This window comes from Saccopteryx leptura, chromosome 3, assembly GCF_036850995.1.
Source record: "Saccopteryx leptura isolate mSacLep1 chromosome 3, mSacLep1_pri_phased_curated, whole genome shotgun sequence".
In the NCBI taxonomy this organism is placed as follows: Eukaryota; Metazoa; Chordata; class Mammalia; order Chiroptera; family Emballonuridae; genus Saccopteryx; species Saccopteryx leptura.
Genome location: NC_089505.1, coordinates 103,905,093 through 103,927,515, shown reverse-complemented (window position 1 = coordinate 103,927,515; position 22,423 = coordinate 103,905,093). Strand labels below are relative to the sequence as shown.

At 43.3% G+C, this 22,423-nt stretch overlaps 1 protein-coding gene and 1 non-coding gene across 2 annotated transcripts; both read right to left on the bottom strand.

Annotated features, from left to right (window-relative positions):
- Nucleotides 1-245: 245 nt before the first annotated feature.
- PPP1R8 (protein phosphatase 1 regulatory subunit 8) lies at nucleotides 246-22,123 on the bottom strand. Its single transcript, XM_066375545.1, has 7 exons — nucleotides 22,031-22,123; nucleotides 20,176-20,236; nucleotides 13,042-13,195; nucleotides 11,565-11,785; nucleotides 9,310-9,454; nucleotides 3,239-3,303; nucleotides 246-1,717 (listed from the first exon to the last, which is right to left on the bottom strand). Exons 1-7 carry the CDS (start codon nucleotides 22,084-22,086, stop codon nucleotides 1,364-1,366), a joined length of 1,056 nt encoding a protein of 351 aa, XP_066231642.1. The 5' UTR covers nucleotides 22,087-22,123; the 3' UTR covers nucleotides 246-1,363.
- Nucleotides 15,443-15,608, bottom strand: LOC136401641 (small Cajal body-specific RNA 1). The gene has a single exon (XR_010750663.1). It is a non-coding gene; the product is annotated as a small Cajal body-specific RNA 1 (non-coding RNA).
- Nucleotides 22,124-22,423: the final 300 nt, after the last annotated feature.

Sequence of the window (22,423 nt, the reverse complement as noted above, 5' to 3'; positions counted from 1 at the left end):
ATACGTGGTTCTGCCTCCTAATGAAGGGCAGCTGGCACCTCTTAATTCATTTGGCTTCATGAGGCTTCACTCTGGGGACTGGACTGTCTAATTAGGATGTTCACATTCATAGGGGGCATTTTCATTTGTGGTAATAAAACGGGGACAGCGCACTACCTCCCAAGCCCAATAGCTGTATCTTTGACAAACATCCTCTAATGTTAGTGGGAATCAGTGATGGTGGCTGAATCACAACTGCACCAGAATGACAAAAGTTACGTTTAATTTACAATGTAATAAAGGTTACAGGTAAAAAGCTACACATAAAGCGTGAAAAGGCCTATTACACAAATGTACAAATCTCTGTACAAAGCTCTTATCAACGTTTCCTACTTCGTCTCCTATGTTTGTTAGCCAGGTCTAGTCTTAGAGCTCTGGATAACGAGAGCTCTCAAAGGGGGGAACGAGCCTCTGAACCAGTATCAAACAATGTCCTCTTAGAGCCATCAGCTACCTGCAAAGTAAATCTGGAGTTGTTTTAACTGGCCATAATCTCTTTGTAATTGAAGTTGTTTTAACTGGTCATATCCTTTAAAAATTGCCTTCCTAACACATTTGAAAAGGAAAGTATAAAGCCTTGGAGAGTAGAGGACAGTACTCTGGAATCAAATGAGAAACTTCAGCAAGTACTCAGGTTTGACAAGAAAAACAGGTCAAGTTCAAACAAAGCAGTAAGTTTAAAACTATCAACCTGTGTCTATGGCACTGGTCACAGACCAAATCAAAATGTTCTCATTCCAACAGAAAGGACAAAAGAGAAAAGCCTAACTATTGGACCTCAAAACCACTGACCCAAGAAAACATTTTTTTGAGTTTAAACTTTAGCTTAATTGAAGAATTCTAAATTCTTCTTTTGATCAACCTCAGATCTGTGGCAACCCTTTTGCTATGTGGAACTTATAGAGCTAGTAAATATAAATTAGGGTGTTGGACCACAAGGCTGGTGATGTGACTGTCACCTACCTAGCTCTGTATTCAACCTGAGGGCCTGGAGTCTCTGCCCAGGGTACATGACTTTAAATAAAAATAGTCCTAGAAAGAGGTAGGAAAGAAACAGGAAGTACTGGAAGGCTTGGGGAGAGCCAGGGCAGTCTACTTAAAAGGGTTGTGAAGCACTTCTCTACACTGAAAGTTCTGAAAACTGGTCTTTATGGGATATTTCAACCCCACCCCCAGTTTTGATATTACATGGTTAGGACCCCAGGAAACATTCTGAAAGACGATACTGCACAAATGGAAAAATCTTCTCCCTAGTTCATTAGCTCCCCCATCACCCTTCCACCCAATTCCCACCCAATCCCACCCTTCTCCATGACCAGAAATATCAAATCAGTAAGGAAGGCGTGGGCTTCTTGCCCGGCCAAGCTTCTTTTGCATATTTCTTCTTCTTGGGTTCATTGACAGCTTCAGGGTTATAGACTACAGGGTTTGGTGCAGGAGTCATGTTCACTGCTGACGGCACAACAGGAGTCAAGTCCACATCAGGAGCGAGGTTCGGGTACGGCATGGGCAAACCACCAATGAGAGCTGTCCCGTGGATGCCATGCGGCTGGGAGCCGGCCTCAGTGTGCGTGGGCGGCAGGCCCCCATAGAGTCCTCCACTGAAGGCAAAGTTCTGCATGCGCCTGCTCCCTGATTCTTCCAGGCCCAAGGAGCCGGGGCCCTCCACCCGCTTCTTCTGTGGTTTACAGGAAAAGAGGAGACAAGAGTGAGGCACAGAGGGTGCTAATTAGCCTTTTCTATTCAAGAACTAAAAAAATTGGGGAAAACCCTACCTCTAGCTTGTTTTATTTCCCAGACAGCCTGTTTCACTGTCCTAAAATCTCAGGGTTTGAGGAGACTTTACAGTGGCTGTCTAATGTAATGGATCCACACAAAGTATTCACCACCCCAAGTCACACCGAGAAAAATGACAATAATGTATAACCTTTTCATAAAGTAAAACTTATCCAGTTTGACTATTCTTTATCCTTAGGTTGTCATACCTCTCCTCTTCTTTTTTTTTTTTTTGGTGTTAAAATGCCCTTTTAGGAATTAGAGGTAATAACAGATGGTAGTATTTAAATTGGGGGGGGCGAGAATAAGTATCTATCTTCATGTTGGGCACCCAATTTTTAAACATTAATTTCAAAGAAAAACAAATCTGTCGTGAATGGAAGAAGCTTCTAGCTTCTAGCTCTTGGTTCTTCAACATACCTGGTCTTTAAACCTAATCTAGGTCTGGGCTGGCTTCTCTGTCTGTACCATGCCTATCCACAGAATGAAGGCACAGCAAAAGCCAGATGTGCCATGCACAAATAGAACAATACCTCTTCCTGAGAGCTTAGTCAGAGGGAGAGGCTAAAGAAAGGTGGGTCTTTATGCAGCCTGCTGGGAGGTAAATTTACAGACTCACATAGCACCACAATTTACAGCAGCATCAAGCTGGCTGGTCACCTGCAGCCTTGCTATGGCCCTCCAGGATCCCCTAGACACAGATTGAGTAAAAGTATTTCCACAGGATAAAAAAAATGGGAGAGGAGCAAAGAATGTGTTTTAAATTAGGCATGTACTTAACACTTACATATAAAAGAGTGGATTTTATTTATTCGCTTATTTATTTATTTAGTATTTTTCTGAAGGGAGAAGCAGGGAGGCAGAGAGACAGACTCCTGTATGTACCCGAATGGGATCCACCCGGCATGTCCACTAAATGGTGATGCTCTGCCCATCTGGGCTGTTGCTCCGTTGCAGCCAGAGCCATTCTAGCACCTGAGGCGGAGGCTTTGGAGCCATCCTCAGTGCCCGGGCCTACTTTGCTCCAATGGAGCCTTGGCTGTGGGAGAGGAAGACAGAGATAGAGAGAAAGGAGAGGGGGGAGGGAGGAGAAGCAGATGGGTGCTTCTCCTGTGTGCCCTGGCCAGGAATTGAACCTGGGACTTCCACAGGCTGGGCTGACACTCTACCACTGAGCCAACTGGCTAGGGCTTTTATTTATTTTTATTGATTGATTTTAGTAAGAGAGGAAGGGAGGAGGGAAGGAGAGAGACAGAAAGACAGGAGTATTCCTATATGTGCCCTGACCAGGGATCGAACCAACAACCTCTGTATTTCAGAACAATGCTCTAATCAACTGAGCTATCCGGCCAGGGCAAGGGTGGATTTTTAAACCCAACAATACGAAAAGGCATTTTAAATACTGTTACAATGTGCTTCCTACCTTCACCGGGACCACTGCAGTCTGTACCATGTTCCGGAAGCGTCCAACTGAGGGATCCACATCCTCTGCAAAAAGACAAGGAAAGGGTTAGTTTGGTACTCTACTGGGAGGGTTTAAAGGTATAGGGCCCATTGTAAGCAAAGCAATCACAACAATTCATATTAAAACAGTAAAATACAGCTAACACTTGGAGTGTTTACTATGTGCTGGGCACTGTATAAATTCTCACAACAAGCCTATGAGGTAAGCACTACTATAATAAACATTTACTAAACAAGAAAACAGCTGAGGCTTAGAGGAATAAAGTAGCAGGCCCTGTCACCCTATAAGAGTGGAAGAGCCAGGATTGAGTACAAGCAGCCAGAAATAGCACTGGACCTGTGCTATGCTGCCTTCCCCAAGTTCTCTCTCATTCCATATATTTCCCTCTTTCTTAAAAATTTTTATTTCTTTTTAGAGAGAGAAGAGTGGAGAGAGAGAGAGACAGACAGGAACATAGGAATATTGATCTGTTCCTGTATGTGTCCTGACCCGAGAATAAACCAGGAACCTGTGCTTTGGGATGATACTCTGACCAACCGAGCTCTCTGATCAGGGCAATCCTTCTCTCTTTTGAGAGGAGAAACAAAAGAGAGCAGATATTAGCCAACTCATGTTAATGATAAAACAATGACATGTCAAGAGGTCATACACCACCTACCTTGCTAATGCCCGCTCATTAGCAAACAGAATTAGGATTTAGATTCAAAGCTTCCAATTTAATTTGGCCTTCTGATCTGAACAAATATACAATCAAGACTTTTTCTAAAGGATCTGAAGCTCCATGTCCAGGCAGGCTGGAAGACCAGCTCCCTTTTCACAGCTTACACACACATTATTGAACCCTACAAAGCTTCTAGCTTCATTCACTCTGCAGGGAGAAAGAGCTACGACCAAGTAAGAAACGTGTTTACAGTCGGTCCCTCCATTATGCTTCACTTATTGGACATCAGGCATGGAAATAAAGAGCAAGACACTGCCCCGCCTTTACGGAGTTCAGTTGTAAAGCCAGATAGGCTACAACACACTGGAGGTGCTTCAAGAGAGATGGCAAAACAGTGTTCTGGAGCACAGAGAGGACAAATGAACTGGGTCACCTAGGATGAACAGGAGTGTTCACACTGACGGATGAGTGTGTGGAAATAGGCAGGCCAGCTTATTAGCATTACTAGGGAAACTACTCTAAGATCCCTTCATCTTTTTTTTTTCTTTTACATTTCTTTTATAGAGAGGGGAAGATGGAGGGAGAGAAATATCAATTTGTTATTCCACTTATTTATGCATTTATTGCTAGATTCTTGTATATGCCCTGACCAGGGATAGAACCTGCAACCATGGCATACTGGGATGATGCTCTAAAACTGAGCTAACAGGCCAGGATTCATCCCCTTTATTATTTTTAAAAGACTTTATTTATTTTTAGAGAGAGAGAGAGAAGGGGGGGGAGCAGGAAGCATCAACTCCCATATTTGCCTTGACAGGGAAAGCCTAGGGTTTTGAACCGGTGACCTCAGTGTTCCAGGCTGACACTTGATCCACTGCGCCAGCACAGGACAGGTCCTTATCCCCTTTATCTTAATGTAGTGATGGGAAAGGAATCATTTCCCCAACAGATGTTGTACATCTTATTTTAAATGCACGGATTAAAATAAATAAATAGAATTTAACATTTAAAAAATTAAAAATAAAGGGAGCTTGCATATATATATATATACATATACATATACATATACATATACATATATATACACACACACACACATACACACACACTCTTATGAATTCCTTTGGAAAATAAAGATTCCCTATTTGAGTAAATAACACCTGGTTGATTTAAGTGTGGCTTTTCCCATGTTAGGATGCCTTTAAAGAATACACCCTGGTATATTCATTGAACAACCAATCTTTGTACAATGAATGAATGAATGAAAGGTTTCTATATGGAAGAAGAAAGTGGAAAAGATAACCACCCAGGAAGGAGACAAAAGGCATTCTCGTCTTTTCTCATCCCCATAGAAGTCCTATTCCAATCATCCCTTCAGCAAGGAAAGTTGAATGAAGCACATGAGCAACTGGAGCCTAACAGGAGTGGCTACAGGGGACGTGCCCCATGTGTGCGCTAGGCCTAGAGAGGAGAGGGGCTAAGCCTCTCTGGGAAACCCTGTCCTGTGCTGACTGAATGGTGGTTAGGCCTCTCACCCTCTCCTCATTCTTTAGCCATTCCACTCCTAGAGAGAGGATATGCCTGTTCCAGGAGATCTCTGCTCCTGGAAGATCTACCAACAAATTCCTTGCTATATCTATTTCTGGTATAGGAAAGGTTGCATGGGTAGAAGGCAAAAGTTGTGGCAGATGATGATGATAATGGCTAACATTTATAAGAGCTTACTGCATGCCAGGCACTGATCTGAAGATTTTTTTTTTTTAAGAAAAATTTTTTTTTTTACAGGGACAGAGAGAGAGAGAGAGTCAAAGAGAGGGATAGATAGGGAGAGGCAGGAATGGAGAGAGATGAGAAGCACCAATCATCAGTTTTTCGTAGCGACACCTTAGTTGTTCATTGATTGCTTTCTCATATGTGCCATGACCGCGGGCCTTCAGCAGACCGAATAACCCCTTGTTGGAGCCAGCGACCTTGGGTCCAAGCTGGTGAGCTTTTTGCTTAAGCCAGATGAGCACGCGCTCAAGCTGGCGACCTCAGGATCTTGAACCTGGGTCCTTCCGCATCCCAGTCCGACACTATCCACCACGCCACCGCCTGGTCAGGCTGAAAAATTTTTTTTTATTAATTTTAATTTATTGTGTTAATATGGATTCAAGTGTCCCACTCAGTATCACTCTCACCCTTAACCCCTTGTCCCACATTACCTCCCTCCTTCCCTTTGGGATTTGCTGTCCTGTTATCTGTATTTATGTGTAATATATATAATTTCATGAAGTTTAGTTTTTGGGTTTTTTTTTTAATTTTTCTGAAGTGAAAGGCAGGGAGGCAGAGACAGATTCCCGTATGTGCTCAACCGGAATCCACCCAGCACGCCCACTAGGGGGCAATGCTCTGCCCATTTGGGGCATTGCACCGTTGCAACTGGAGTCATTCAAGCGCCTGAGGCTGAGGCCACAGAGCCATCCTCAGCACCCGGGCCAACTCTGCTCCAATGGAGCCTTGGCTGTGGGAGGGGATGAGAGAAATAGAGAGGAAGGAGAGGGGGAGGGGTGGACAAGCAGATAGATACTTCTCCTATGTGCCCTAGCTGGGAATCAAACGCGGGACTTCCACACACTGGGCTGCCGCTCCACCACTGAGCCAACCGGCCCAGGCCAAAGTTTGTTTTAAGATTTTATTAAAGAAAGGGAAGAGAGAGAGAGCGAGAGAGAAAGGGGTGGGTAGAAGGGAGGAGCAGGAAGCATCAAGTTGTAGCTGCTTCCCCTATATGCCCTTGTCCAGGCAAGCCCAAGGCTTCAAACCAGTGACCTTAGTATTCTAGGTCAATGCTTTATCTACTAGGCCACCACAGGTCAGGCATCTGAAGTATTCTTACACATGGTAATCATTTAATCTCCCCACCAATCCTGTGAGGCCAAGTCTTTCAAGTCACTTGGCCAAGGTCATACAATTAAGTGAAGAGGCGGATTTCAAACCCAGACCTCTGACTTCAGAGCCCATACTCTTGACCACTATGCTATACTCTCCCCGAATACACTGCCTTAACAAAGCTCTGGAGCAATAATTTTCCAGATCAGATGCTGAGTCTTGAAAGAGACTTAATAATTGTCTTGTCCAGTAATTTCCAAGTTATTGGTTGTTCATCAGTGTAAGAGCTTGTTTAAAATTACAAGTTTTTAGGTTTAACCTCCAGACACTCTTTTTTTTCTTATGAGAGGAGAGGAGATAGTGAGGCAGACTCCCACATGCGCCCTGACTAGGATCTAGCCGGCAACCCCACCTGGGCTTCGATGCTCGAGGGAAAGAAAGGGTCAAGAGATGGGGGGAGAAGCAGATGGTCGTTTCTCCAGCATGCTGTGACTGGGGATCGAACCTGGGACTTCCATATGCCAAGACGACATTCACGAGCCAGGGCCATAGCAACTCTTACTCAATAGGTTCTGGGATCCAGAAGTAAGCTTCCTAGATGGTCATGGAGTTCCTGACTAAACATAAAGATTTGTTTTGCTTTTTTTTTTTTTAAGAGAGACACAGGAACGGAGAGGAAGGAGAGAGATGAGAAGCATAAATTTGTAGTTGCTTCATTTTAGTTGTTCATTGCTTCTCGTATATGCCTTGACAGGGGGAGAGGGCTCAAGCTGAGCCAGTGATCCCTTGCTCAGGCCAACAACCTCGGGGTTTTGAACCAGGGACCTCAAAGTCCTGAGTTGACACTCTATCCACTGCACCACCACCAGTGAGGCTCGTTGTTGCTTTTTATGCTGAACCAAATATAAGGTCTACCGGAAGTTCTGTCCGTTTTTGGAATAAAACAAAATACAAATTTTTCTTACCGTCAATAAACTTTATTAAATAATATAATTGCCATTATTATTAATGCTTTCTTGCCAGCATGAGGGCAATTTGTATATCCCATTTTTGAAAAATGTTTTATCTTTTGATGCGAAAAATTGAACCAGTGCTTGTTTGATATCTTCTTCATTTTTGAATTTTTTGCCCTTCAAAAAATTTGTAAGGACAAAAACAAGTGATAGTTGGTATTATTCCTTCACCAAACACTTTCAATAAATTTCTACATGCTTCTGTAGCATTTCTTCCTTGTTGAAATTCGTAAAAATTACAGTGGCGTAAATGAACTTTATCAGTAGCCATGGGTACACTATCGCTTCACTTATAAGACTAACGTGAATCAACTCTGTTTTAGTTAATTTGCTACGTCAGTATGTATACCTTAAGTGATAAAAATAGAGAGGCACACATGCGCCAAATAAACATGTGCTTACGTGTCGAAACTTGTGATAGAAACGGACAGAACTTTCTGGTAGACCTTATATTTGCTACTCACTGGCTCTGATTTTGCCCACTGCTTCCTCCTTAAGGTCAACCTTGCGAATACCTAACCCCACTGGCCAAGCCTCCTCTAATCTGCCCTCCCTCATACACAGTTTCCCTATATTCCATCATTCAGGGTACTGTTTTCCATATCTGAGTCTCCTCCTCCCTCAGGACTACTTAACACATTTGATGGTTAAGGCCATGCTTGTATTTAGTAACATATTTGGGTGATTTCTGCTCAGAACACAGATCATTAATTCTTCCATTAATGCAATCTTAAACTGCATTTGATTAGTTTCCACATACCCCTAATGACTGAGACTACATTTTCAATTAACTGAAATCCCTTGATCTTTTTTTTCATGCTGGTGCAGATCTTCTCCATTTAAATAATTGATATTTTGAACCTAAATGCAGAACTTGCAAGTGATTCTCACTGCATTCAGTTTGGGAATTAAAAATAACTTGTCAGTCTGGGATCCTTGTTTCTATTCACTGAAATTTATTTTCAAACAAGGTTTTTTGAATCTTAATTCTATCTTTACTATAAAAACTATACCTTCCAGCTGTATGTCATCCACCTACCACAATACTTGAGATGTAACATGAGACCAATAAATAAATGTTGAATGACAGAACAAATTGGTAAAGTTAGTGGTCTTCCTGTAGTCTGATGCTCTTATTTTGCTGACATTTTCATACAAGTTACTTCCTCACAGAGGGGCAAGTCTTCAATGCAGTTAATATTAGCAGCAGAAGGCTCTCCAATCTTAAGAGTTACCAATCATATGCAGAATGCCGTAAAGATACTAATGTCCTATTTTGAGATAAAGACAGCAAACACCTATGCTTAACTTAAACCTCTACTATAAAGTAGACATACTGAATCAGCAGAGAAATAATATGGGTCCTCCCTGTAGCTACTTCTTCCACAGTGTAAATGGATAATGCTTTAGTGTTGAAGGTACTTCACCAATGAACTATTATACTCCCTGAGACCACAGCTTTTTTATAAGAAACTAGGATACCTTACCTGGGTTGATGATCTCATCATCCTCGCTGAAAGTCACCCGTGAGTTCTTCCTCTTCCTCTTTGGTCTCTGAATATCTAGATTCCCCTCCTCAATGGTGAGGGTGGAAATTCGCTTGTTGTGGGCAGTGTTGAACTCTGTCAGGTTCTAGGCCAGGGTTCACATAGGAAAGATAGGGTCAGTACACAAAAAACTTGAAGAATATATTACTAAATAAAGGGCAGGAAGGCATTAGGGGCTAAACTTGACTTCCCCAAGCAGACAAGATTGCTAATATTAACAAGGCACCTTTGATAGAAGGTGGAATGCCCTCCTTGACAGGGAGGCAGTGCTATTCAAAGGGAGGTAAGGGCCTTGAGCTAAGAACAAGTCATCTGTACAAACACCTTTGGGTTGAGATTTAGAGGGGTTTTTTTTGTTTTGTTTTAAAAGAAAGGCTATCATGTCTTTATGGTGAGAACTAAAGGAATGTGACTGGAACTCCAAGAATTGTTTTAAAGTAACAAAACAGATGAGAAAGGATGGTTGACAGCTTCCTTCCCAGTAGCCCTCTCTTTTAGAACTCACAAGGACACTGCCAGTGCACTTAATATTTTGCCACTCCCCAGTCCTGTGTATGGCCCCAATTCTACTCATAATCATCCTCATCTCAGTGATTAACTTGGCCTCTGCACTGCAGCCTGCCTCTTCACAATCTTCTGGACTTACTCCAATCTGCATTGCAGTCTGAGATAGTCTAAATGCCTTGAGAATGAAGACCCAGAGAGGACCTCACATACTAAATTTACAAAACAGGAAAGCATAGAAGAAGCCTAGAGGAGAAATGAGCAAGAGTGACCATCATTAATGCCTCTGGTTGTAAGGCTACTTACTTCTTTAGAACAAAATTACTTCTAAATTACAAGATTTCCATGGTGCTTTTCTTCAAAGGGCTGGGAAACTGCCTTAGTGTACCACTAGAATAGTAAGTGCATGTGGGTGGTTAAGGACATGCTTGCATATAGCCTACCTGAATAGACCAGCCACACCAGTGCAGAGATAGACATGTAAAGCAGTGGTTTTCAACCTTTTTACACTTGGGGACTGGTAAAAATAGGAGAATTATTTCAGGGACTACTAAGGCAGAAATCACACTGAGCATAAGTGAATCTAAGATCATTAGGTTGATTCTCGTGATATCAGGGTGGTTAACTCCTCTGTGGACTCGAATGAAATTTCTGGTGGACTAGTCTGCGGATGGTGGCTGAAAAACATTGATTTAAAGGATGACAGCCATATCACAAACTACTGGGGTCAGCACCTAGAAAAGGAAAACTTTAGCACTTTAAAAGTATTGTAAAAATGGGCCCTGGCTGGTTGGCTCAGTGGTAGAGCATCGGTCTGGTATGCAGAAGTCCCGGGTTCGATTCCTGGCCAGGGCACACAGGAGAAGCGCCCACCTGCTTCTCCACCCCTCCCCCTCTCCTTCCTCTCTGTCTCTCTCTTCCCCTCCCACAGCCAAAGCTCCACTGGAGCAAGGTTTGCTCGGGCGCTGAGGATGGCTCTGTGGCCTCTGCCTCAGGCGCTAGAATGGCTCTGATTGTGGCAGAGCGACGCCCCAGATGGGCGGAGCATCGCCCCCTGGTGGGCATGCGGGGTGGATCCCAGTCGGGCGCATGCGGGAGTCTTGTCTGACTGCCTCCCCGTTTCCAACCTCAGAGGAATACAAAAAAAAATAATAATAATAATAAAAATAAAAAATAAAAAAAATATTGTAAAAATGTTGCAGCCATCAGGGCCGCCAGGTCTGTAAAAACAAAAGCAGTCTAGTTCTATTCAGAAAAGTTCTGGGCTATTTGGACAATTAAAAAAAAAAGTAAATGAACAAAAGCTTCAGTCTAAGTGCTATTTAGTTGAACTTCTGAGGAGTACTGACTATTGGTTAGTAGAAACTGCATTGGACTAGAAAAATTTAACTCCCAGCCTTGGTTTCTAATATCTAGTGAAGGTATGTAAGACAACCATGAGGGTCTGCTGGCAAGAGACCCAGTCTCCTTGTTAGCCTTAGTCAGCCACACAGAACCAAATTCACACAGTGCAGCTCTCCAGAGTGTGTCAAAGTTGATCACACTATACTGACAAAGTGGCAAAGGCCCATATTAAGCTCGAGAAAACCTTCTACCACTAAGTCATTGGCATTTCAAGCTACACAGATCAGCCACATACTATAAAAACCAGAGCTCCAAAAAACAAAATAATGACATAGACATGGAATTACATCAAGTTCGGTTTCCTCCTCTGGAAGCCCCAGTAAGCCCTTGAGTTCATCATCCTCTCCACCCATCTTCTCATCTCCTTTCACAGCCGACGGCAATGTCTGAGGCTTCTCACGCAGAGTGTATGCTCTTGTGGAGGCGCCAAATGAGACTGTGGAATCGATGGGAATTTGCTGAGGCTTGTGAGGTTCCAACCGAATGTGACCCAAGAAAGTGCCGTGTGCTGGGAATAACCAAATCAAAAATGTAAGAGAAAATAAACCAACCTGAATTGTAGAAGGGAGAGCAGCTCCTCCCAGCATATCAGTTCTGCTTTTTAAAATGAAAATGACACTGGGTCCACTTTGCATCCCTTGTCATGGGTCACAATGAAAAGGAAAAATCCTTCACTGGGTCTTGAATCTCTTCAGTGGAATTCTTATACATCTTCAGACCTGCTGTTACCCCACATAACAAATACCACTGCTTGCTCTCTGCTGCCAGACAAAGTTGGCTCCATTCTGGGTCCAGCAGGAATGGCTCCAACCCAGCAATAACCACGCCACCCAAGGCAGGAGACAGGCATCGCTGTGGTCTGACCTCTCCAGCCCCAAGTCTAACCCTGGTGGCAGTTATGCTTGGGTTCTCCCCAGGACAAGAAAGGCTGGCTGAAACAGGTGCAATATCAATGCCAAGGGAAGCCAAAATCCTACTGCAGAGTCTGATTATTTTTCCATGTCTGCATTCTGCATGTTATAAAATGGAGAGAAAAGATGAGATAAATTTGCAAGTAAGTACTTGTGAGACAAGGCTCTCCAAAACCATTATATAAGCAGACTGGGGTGGGGTTGTGTTGGGGAAATGGGGAAGAAAAACATGGTCAGCCCAGGAAGCAAGATCCTTTACAATTTATACTGTATTTATACATGGGAAAATGAACAAACTTCAGGGATCCATGCAGTTAAGTCTCAAATGCATTTCTGGGATTATCTTTGGCAAAGTTGAAACTCTTTAGTTGAAGCATATTCATGAAATTAAAATTGATATTATTGGTAGTCAATGCAGAATATAGCTAGAATAAAGAACCCATTATAAAAAATTAAATTTTGTTCAAAACAAGTTTTGTTTTGGGTTTTTTTTGGAACTAACCACAGCTTCTGCTTATACTGGACCACAATTTATCATGCTCCTATAAACACTTGGATACCCAGAGTCCCTGGCTCCTGGGTGTTTTTGTTGTTGCTGCTGTTCTCTGTACAGTATATACCTATTGCCTCCTCCAGGATAGTCCTCCCCAAAACCCTCTTCTCTCCCCAGTCATCAATTATTTCAGGAAGATAGGCAGTATCACAGGAGTCGAGAAGGGCTGACTTAAAAACCAAACGTAAACTTCTTCCTTGATAAGTAATAAAACACAATTTTGAAACTGAGGAATCCAAAGAATATTTTCACATTGCCCCCCAAAAATGTGTGAGATAGGATGTGATGTGAGTTACTTACTACTGTTGAGGTCTATTAGGAAAACTCTCTTCAGATGCTTGTGGTAGACCAAGGCAGCGTGGACCCGAGAGCAAGACTGGTGGTCAATGGTAAAGTCACACAAGTCAGGGTTTCTCCCAAATAAGTAATACTTCTTCTCATCAATAATCAGTTTCTAAATAAACATTAAGTTAAATATTACTTAAATTGTTTCAACAGGGTTTAGGAAAAATTCCTTGCCAAGGTGAAAACAATTATTTCCTATTTCTATTTCTCTTCAAGATAAAAAGCTCAGAATAATTTACTAGCATTTTGAGGGGTAGATGGCAATTAATCTTCCCAAATATAGTGGTCAAATATCTAGTGTCCATATAGAAAGTACTTGTCCTAATTCTATTAGATGAAAGAGACCTGCAAAAGGGATAGTCTTCTGTTCATTGGAAATTTAAGATTTCACTGAATCTTAATTTTAGGTCAAGCAAGAAACAAGAAGACAAAGCATGTCTACTGCTTCTCAGAAAATATAAACCCAAAGGAAGATGACCAATTATTTAGGAAAGGAAGGGGGTATAATCACAATACCTATCTATATTCTAATCATGCTGTCATAGCCCCAAAGTACTTCTGGAATACTTTGAGCTGAATTTAGCTTTATGAAAAACTCACTACCACTGTCCTTACTTATCTTTTCATCCTGGATCAGTAAACCCTGACACAGCCTGGTTGTGGACTGGGCTGTCATAGATTAAAGACTCGAGATAAATTTCTGCTAACACTTCTTCCAGTTTTAAAAGTCTACAATTGACCCTTATTTGGATATACGATGTTTTTCCTTTAAAGGAAAACCTTACAAGTTCTCATAAAGTTCTAGTTCACATTTTACATTATACTTCTAAAATCTCTGAGAAGAGCCTGACCTGTGGTGGCGCAGTGGATAAAGCGTCGACCTGGAAATGCTGAGGTCGCCAGTTCAAAACCCTGGGCTTGCCTGGTCAAGGCACATATGGGAGTTGATGCTTCCTGCTCCTCTCCCTGTTCTCTATCTCTCCCTCTCTCTTTCTCTCCCCTCTCTCTCTAATAAAAATGAATAAATAAAATCTAAAAAAGTAAATAAATAAAAAATTAAAAAGAAAAACACTAAAATCTCTGAGAAGAGAGCACAAAGCTTTAGTGTTCCCCTTACAAAATGAGAAATATATCTCATGCACCGATCATTTAATCCTCACAACCACTCTGTGAGGTGGGTAGGTACTATTATTCCTATCTTTATAAATGACAAAATTGAGGCATAAAGAAATTAACACATTCACATAGCTAGATATTTATAAGTTGAATTAGAAATTCAGATAGATTGCCTGACCTGTGGTGGCGCAGTGGATAAAGCATCGACCTGGAATGCTTAGGTTGCTGGTTCAAAACCCCGGGCTTGCCTGGTCAAAGCACATATGGGAGTTGATGCTTCCTACTCCTCCCCCTGTTCTCTCTCTCTCTTTCTCTCTCTCTCTCTCTTCTCTCTATTTCTCTAATAAAAATGAATAAATTATTTTTTAAAAAAAAGAGAAATTCAGACAGACAGAACCTGTCTGACTTGAGAGTCTAAGCTCCTTAAACCATATTATTTATTTTCTTTACATGCATCAAGAAATGCACCATATGGCAAGGAATATTTTAATGAGTGAGCAAATACTATGGGGCTACACTCTTAATTCTTCTTTAAACAACCACCCAGTTTCTTTTCAAGTTTAGCCTTAAGGCTCAATTAGTTCAAGCTAGTATATGTATGTAGGCCACCTCTGGGAAACTCCATCCAGCAGCGCTGTGGGCTTGTTCCAGGCCCCTACTATACTGCTAGGCAGCACCACAATTTTAACAGCCTGACAGCTCAATAAGACAATCATCTACATGTCTGCTCAGACCCAAGTTTTAAGACTTGGTTTAAATATAAAACATTGCTTTAGAATAGAGAGAGCTCTGTAATTTCAACATCTTATTCTCCCTAGGTAATATCTGTGCAGGATGAATCTCAGTGCATTTCTCATTCATATTTACATACACACAGATTATGCTCTCACAAACTTAAATTAACTAATCATAGTGCTCACTAGCTAGTCTTAAGGAAACGGTATATAAGACCAAATGTCTGTAATTCTAAAGTGCCAAAGACATACTAGAGATCTCAGTGTTTAAAGTGGGGGAAAAAGAGAAAGGGTTGCTAGATTAAATATATACATTCCCAATTAAAGGCATCTCAATTACAGAAACATGAAAACTAGGCAGGAAAATAATATGTCTTCGAATTAAGAACATTTGTGAACTCCTGTACAATGTGCTTCTTCTGTCCAAGTAAATGAAATAATGCATTGGTCTTTCAACAGTCACTGAAACCACATTTCTTGACTAGCTATGGCTAGTACCATTATCTAGTTGTGCCGCTGAGTTATAACTCAGAGTGTATCTTTACACACTGGGCTTAAAAGACTCATGGCTTTTGTTTTAATATTGCACTTCTTAAACCCAGCTATCACAACACATCACAAGCCTTTGACACAAGGCTAGGATATAGATAGCTCGGTTAGTATCAAGTGCTGCCTAAATCCTTAAAAATAAGCACATCTCAGATCTATTCCTCTCAGAAATAGCACAGTGATGTCTAAATACTGTAACTTGATAACTGTGTAGCAACTCAGCACACCTAAGAGCAATAAAGACAGAACATTATCAGTTAATGGAAACCAGTAATCAGAGGGATATTTGACAACTTATAGCACTTTGAAAATATAACTTATTTCACAAAGGAATATGGTATCATTAAGGTTAGGCTTCCTTTTCTGCTTCTTTTTGCAAACTGAAGAGTTACTAAAGTCTAGAAACAAAATAGATTCCTATGTCTTCAAAGCTTCATATTTAGCAACAATAATTTAGGACCTGGCCAGTTGCTCAGTGGATAGAGCGTCGGCCTGGTGTATGGACATCCCGTGTTCAACTCCCAGTCAGGGCACAGAGGAGAAGTGACCATCTGCGTCTCTTTCCCCTTCCTCTCCCCCTTCTCTCCCTCTTCCCCTCCTGCAGCCAGTAGCTCAGTTGGTTTAGCGGTAGCCCCGGGTGCTGAGGACAGATCGGTTGGTCCAAGCAAGTCAACCTCTGGCACTGAGGATAGCTCAGTTGATTTGAGCATCAGCTCAAGATGGGTTGCTGAGTGGATTCCGGTCAGGACACATGCGGGTGTCTGTCTCACTATCTCCCCTCCTCTCAATTGGAAAAAAGGAAAAAAATAAAAATCAATATTTTATATCTGTGGAACAGTCTACAGTAAAACTGTTTTTTTTTTTTTTTTTGTATTTTTCTGAAGTTGGAAACGGGGAGAGACAGTCAGACAGACTCCCGCATGCGCCCGACCAGGATCCACCCGGCACGCCCACCAGGGGCGATGCTCTGCCCATCCTGGGCGTCGCCATGTTGCGACCAGAGCCACTCTAGCGCCTGGGGCAGAGGCCAAGGAGCCATCCCCAGCGCCCGGGCCATCTTTGCTCCAATGGAGCCTTGGCTGCGGGAGGGGAAGAGAGAGACAGAGAGGAAGGAGGGGGGGCGGGGGTGGAGAAGCAAATGGGCACTTCTCCTATGTGCCCTGGCCGGGAATCGAACCCGGGTCCCCCGCACGCCAGGCCGATGCTCTACCGCTGAGCCAACCGGCCAGGGCCAGTAAAACTGTTTTTAAAGACATTTTAGTCAAATTATTTCATTGAATAATCTTGATGTTTTGTAACTTTTAAGCTAGAAAAACACTGTAGTTAATGCATTATAGAACTGTATACCTGAAACCTACATTAACCAATGTCACCCCTATAAATTCAATTAAAAAATAAAAATAAATTAAAAAGAAAAAGAATCTATGACAAAGAGGCTAAATGACTGGCTATGGGTATGATGAGTTAATAAAAAAAATTAATCACGGCCCTGGCCGGTTGGCTCAGCGGTAGAGCGTCAGCCTAGCGTGCGGGTTGCGGAGGACCCGGGTTCGATTCCTGGCCAGGGCACACAGGAGAAGCGCCCATTTGCTTCTCCACCCCTCTGCCGCGCCTTCCTCTCTGTCTCTCTCTTCCCCTCCCGCAGCCAAGGCTCCATTGGAGCAAAGATGGCCCGGGCGCTGGGGATGGCTCTGTGGCCTCTGCCTCAGGCGCTAGAGTGGCTCTGGTCGCCACATGGCGATGCCCAGGATGGGCAGAGCATCGTCCCCTGGTGGGCAGAGCGTCGCCCCATGGTGGGCGTGCCGGGTGGATCCCGGTCGGGCGCATGCAGGAGTCTGTCTGACTGTCTCTCCCTGTTTTCAGCTTCAGAAAAATGCAAAAAAAAAAAAAAATCACAACTCATGCCTTAATACTCTAAAATACTGGGATATCTCTACAACATCCTGAAGAGACAACAATATATTTACAGAATATCATTAAGGAGACTCAGTTAGCTTTCAACCATGGAATGATATGTTTTTACTACATACACCAAAAAACTGCACTCAGAAGTGGGACCTTGCCTGACCTGTGGTGGCGCAGTGGATAAAGCGTTGACCTAGAACACTGACGTCACTGGTTCAAAACCCTGGGCTTGCCCAGTCAAGGCACATATGGGAGTTGACGCTTCCTGCTCCTCCCCCCCTCCTCTCTCTCTCTCTCTCTCTCTCCTCTAACATGAATAAAAATAATTTTTAAAAAATTAAAAAAAAAAAAAAAAAAAGTGGGACCTTGTACCCAAATTACATCCAAGCTAGCAAACATAAAAAATTGGTCTAAGCCCTGGCTGCTTGGCTCAGCGGTAGAGCGTCGGCCTGGCGTGCGGGGGACCCGGGTTCGATTCCCGGCCAGGGCACATAGGAGAAGCGCCCATTTGCTTCTCCACCCCCCCCCCTCCTTCCTCTCTGTCTCTCTCTTCCCCTCCCGCAGCCAAGGCTCCATTGGAGCAAAGATGGCCCGGGCGCTGGGGATGGCTCCTTGGCCTCTGCCCCAAGTGCTAGAGTGGCTCTGGTCGCAGCAGAGCGAGGCCCCGGAGGGGCAGAGCATCGCCCCCTGGTGGGCAGAGCGACGCCCCTGGTGGGCATGCCGGGTGGATCCTGGTCGGGCGCATGCAGGAGTCTGTCTGACTGTCTCTCCCCGTTTCCAGCTTCAGAAAAATACAAAAAACAAAAAACAAACAAACAAAAAAAACTGGTCTAAGACATGGAGACTCACAACTCCACACTCACAGCAAGCTTAATCTCCATTTCTTGGTAACTAAATAAAGCCATAACAATAAAATTTAAAAACAAAACTAAACAAAATACATCCTACAAAACCTAACAGCTAGGCCTGACCTGTGGTGGCACAGTGGATAAAACGTCGACCTGGAAATGCTGAGGTCGCCGGTTCGAAACCCTGGGCTTGCCTGGTCACGGCACATATGGGAGTTGATGCTTCCAGCTCCTCCCCCCTTCTCTCTCTCTTTGTCTCTCTCTCTCCCTCTCTCAGTCCTCTCTAAAAATGAATAAATAAAAAAACAAAACAAAACAAAACAAAAACCTAATAGCTAATCAAGATTTTCAAGTCCTATGTGGTGTTGCAGTCTAGACTTGTACAAAACCTGGTATTTTGCTACACTTTTCCTTTATGGTACAGGGGTCCTTGGGTTATGAGAGTCTCAACATATGACATTTAGAGTTTATGAGGCTCATTCCCATAAAAAACTAAAAAAAACCCCAAAACTAAGAAGTCAGTGTTTTGCTATGCCATTAGCGTTGTACTTAACGGGCTATGTGAGCAAATTAGTGGTTGTGTGTGGCAGAAGAATATGCAGTGCAGTGTACAGTACAGTATTATTTATGTCCTTTTCCTTTTTCTGTGGCTTAGTTGTGTTTTTATGTTCTAGATTATGATTTTATAATTGTGTTAGGATAGGTAAGTGACTTAGACTAGGATGTATTTTCAACTTACACCAAAATTCGGGTTATGTCACAGTTGTAGGAATGGAACTGTGTAGTAGTAACCTGAGGACCCCCTGTACTTATTTCAATTATTATCATGTAATGTTTTATGTGATATCTTTCCCATCAGATGATTTCTTTGAGGACGAGAACCATGTGCCAATCACAATGACTACAACACAACAAGCATTCAATGCTTTGAATAAACAAATAAATTTCATCACCATTCCATTCTCTTCTCTGAAGGGTTCAGGCCTGAATAAAAGCAACTTAAATTCACTTTCTTCCTTTTTGCTTTTTCATTTTATTTATTGACTTTTAAAATCTATTTATTTATTTATTTATTTACAGGGACAGAGAGAGAGTCAGATAGAGGGATAGATAGGGAGAGACAGACAGGAACGGAGAGAGATGAGAAGCATCAATCATCAGCTTTTCGTTGCGACACCGTAGTTGTTCATTGATTGCTTTCTCATATGTGCCATGACCGCGGGCCTTCAGTGGACTGAGCAGCCCCCTACTCGAGCCAGTGACCTTGGGTCCATGCTAGTGAGCTTTTTGCTCAAGCCAGATGAGCCCGCACTCAAGCTGGCAACCCCGGGGTCTCGAACCAGGGTCCTTCCGCATCCCAGTCCAACGCTCTATCCACTGCACCACCGCCTGGTCAGGCTATTTATTGACTTTTAGAGAAAGAAGAAGGGAGAGAGAAAGAGAGAGAGAGGAGAAACATCGATTTGTTGTTCTACACATTCATGCCATCACTGGCTGATTTTTGCATGTGCCCTGACTGGGGATCGAACTCATAATCTCGGCATTGGAACAATGCTCTAACCAACCGAGCTACCAGGCCAGGACCACTTTCTTCTTCAAGTATTGTATATCTTGCACCTTCTACCCAATTTTATGTACTCGGGGCGGGGGGGAATTCACCATGTTATAGGACTTCCAGTTTGATTAGGGCCCAAAGGTCCATGATCTATTAAAATCCTTCACTTAGAAGGTGAGAGAAGTCAGAAAATACTAAGTGTCTGTGGGAAATAAGAGGTCTGAACATGTTATATCACCATGTGCTTTTAATAGAAAAAAAATCAAGATGAATAAAAGTAGCATTGCTAGAAAACAAAGCACAGGAGAGGGGGTGGAAAAGTGAGTCACTAGCAAAAATCTTTAGTGTGGTGGGAAAAAAGGAAAGACATGTATTTCCATACCTCAATTAGTTTGTCTCCTTTGACTACATCCAAATGTAATCCAGGTGGTGGTTTACCTGCCCTAAAAAATAAGAGGGGAAAAGCATTTTCGAGATGAGTTCATAAATATTATTTACAATTACTGTCCCATTGAACCCTACAGCTCTCCTACCAGCCTATAATTAGTTCATTTTCAAGCAGAAATGTCATCTACTTCACTGTTATTACAGCTTCTAAGTTTGACACTTTACTTCCCCAGTGATTCAATTGCTCTAAAACAGATTTTAATGGATCTGTATTTAGAGCAGCACCAAAGAAACCTATATTTTAGCACTGGACATCTACCTCGGAGAGAAAGTAGCATAGAATACAAGAACTAGACCTGGGGTAGCCTGATTACTTGAATTTGAATGTAATTTTTGCCACTACCACTAAAACCATATAAAGGTTGAATAAATCAGCTGGTGTTTTGAGCTAATAAAGATTAGTCTCATCACAGAATGAACAGAGCTCTCAGGTCAAATCAGAGGTACATAACTAGGGAGTTAGAGTAATCCAATATCATGCCCATGAAACATGGTACCAATAAATACAAGAGATATTTCTTACTCTTGAACAGATCTTTCTACAACAGCTTAAGGGAGCTTTTTTTCTATATTCCTATAACCACAACAATCAACGGTGATACTCAGGTCAAAGCACCTAACACAAAGGCTGCTGCCTAACAAACTGAGGAAATGGTAGGTGATCTGTCTCCTCTAACTCTTAAGTTCACGATCCTGGTTCAATTTCTGGATACAATGCAGCAGGGAACCAAAATTTGTAGACTGAAGTAACTGGGTGTTGCAAAAATGCAAAGGGACCCAAAAAACTCACAAATTCACTTATTTCCTGTGTCTGCTTCTTTGAAGTTTGGGGGGGAAAAAGTCTTGCCAGAGTCCCTACATTTGTATATAAAAATGTATCTATTCATCTAATTTGAAAATGCAACATAATTGCCTCACAATCCTTCCCTAACTCCTGTATGGCAGCTGCTGAAAGGACAGCCCATAGCGATGTTACATCCATCCAAAACATGCTTTCTTAACTTCTACTATGTGCCTTGCTAAGGCCTAGGAGCTGGGAGTATAAGGATGCATCAGAACAGTCCTTGCCCTTGAAGATCTCAACCTAACTCACGGGAGGCAGAGAAGAGTAAGCCATATACAATATACTGCGTGAGGTACAGCGGAAATAGCTTTAACTCAGATGGGTCTCCTTGCAAGGCAATTCATAATTATTTGCCTTAATTCAAATCCTAAATTAAATTATTCCATTATTTCCAACACCTTGAGAAAAAAATAAGGTCTTCCTTCCAACAATTACTGATGCCCACTTGTGCCCGGCTTCGCGCTGGCGGCTGAGAACGCAGGGCTAGGTCAGAGCGGTCCCTGCCCTCAGGAGCTCCCAGTCCGCGACTCGGGATGCAGCACAGCAGAGGGATGCGGGGCTCTGAGGCTGGACCAGGGCCGGCAAGCCAGCTCGTGCGCGTTCGGGACAGAGAGCTGGGGGGCAGGTCGAGTGCTCCACGAGAGCATTAGGCATTCAGTCAGGAGTCTGGGTAAATTCAGGGCCACAGCCCCGAACCGCCGCGGCAACTAGCTGCATTGCCAGAGGGGCTGGGTAAGCGAGCGCCGCACAGCCCCCAACTCTGGGTTTCTCAGTGCCTGGGCCCAGGCTCCCGGTTCCTCCGCACGCCGCCCGGCCCGACGGACTGTGCTCCCTCAATCAGTCCCAAAGTGTCTGAACCGTTCAGCTCACTGCGAGAAATGAGCCGCCCACCCAGCCCTGGCCAAGCCACGCCAGGCACTTCAGCCCTGGTCGCCCCGCCACTCACCAAGTCGGGCAGTCGAACAGCGGGAGGCTGGAGCCGGAGTTCGCGGCTGCCGCCATCTTGCGTCTCCCCCTCCCATTTGGCGGGCCCGCAGCACGCCGGGAAACTGGAAGACTCAGAGGGGAGAGGCGGCATCCCAGTAGCCTATGCGTACACGCGCGCGCACGTACGCACGCACGCACGGACGTACAGGGCGCTTTTAGTAGCGGTGGAAACTGGGATGTGGTTTTGGTATTTCAGTGTTCCAGACAGGTGGATTTCTCGAAGAGAGACCTCAAAGGCTAGGGTTTTCCTTAGCTGGAAAGTGTCTGAGAAAAAAGTGCTTGTGAAGAGGGGTTATCCATCTCCCCAGACATTATGCTGGGATCTTAAATCTTGCCACTCCATCCTTGCTAC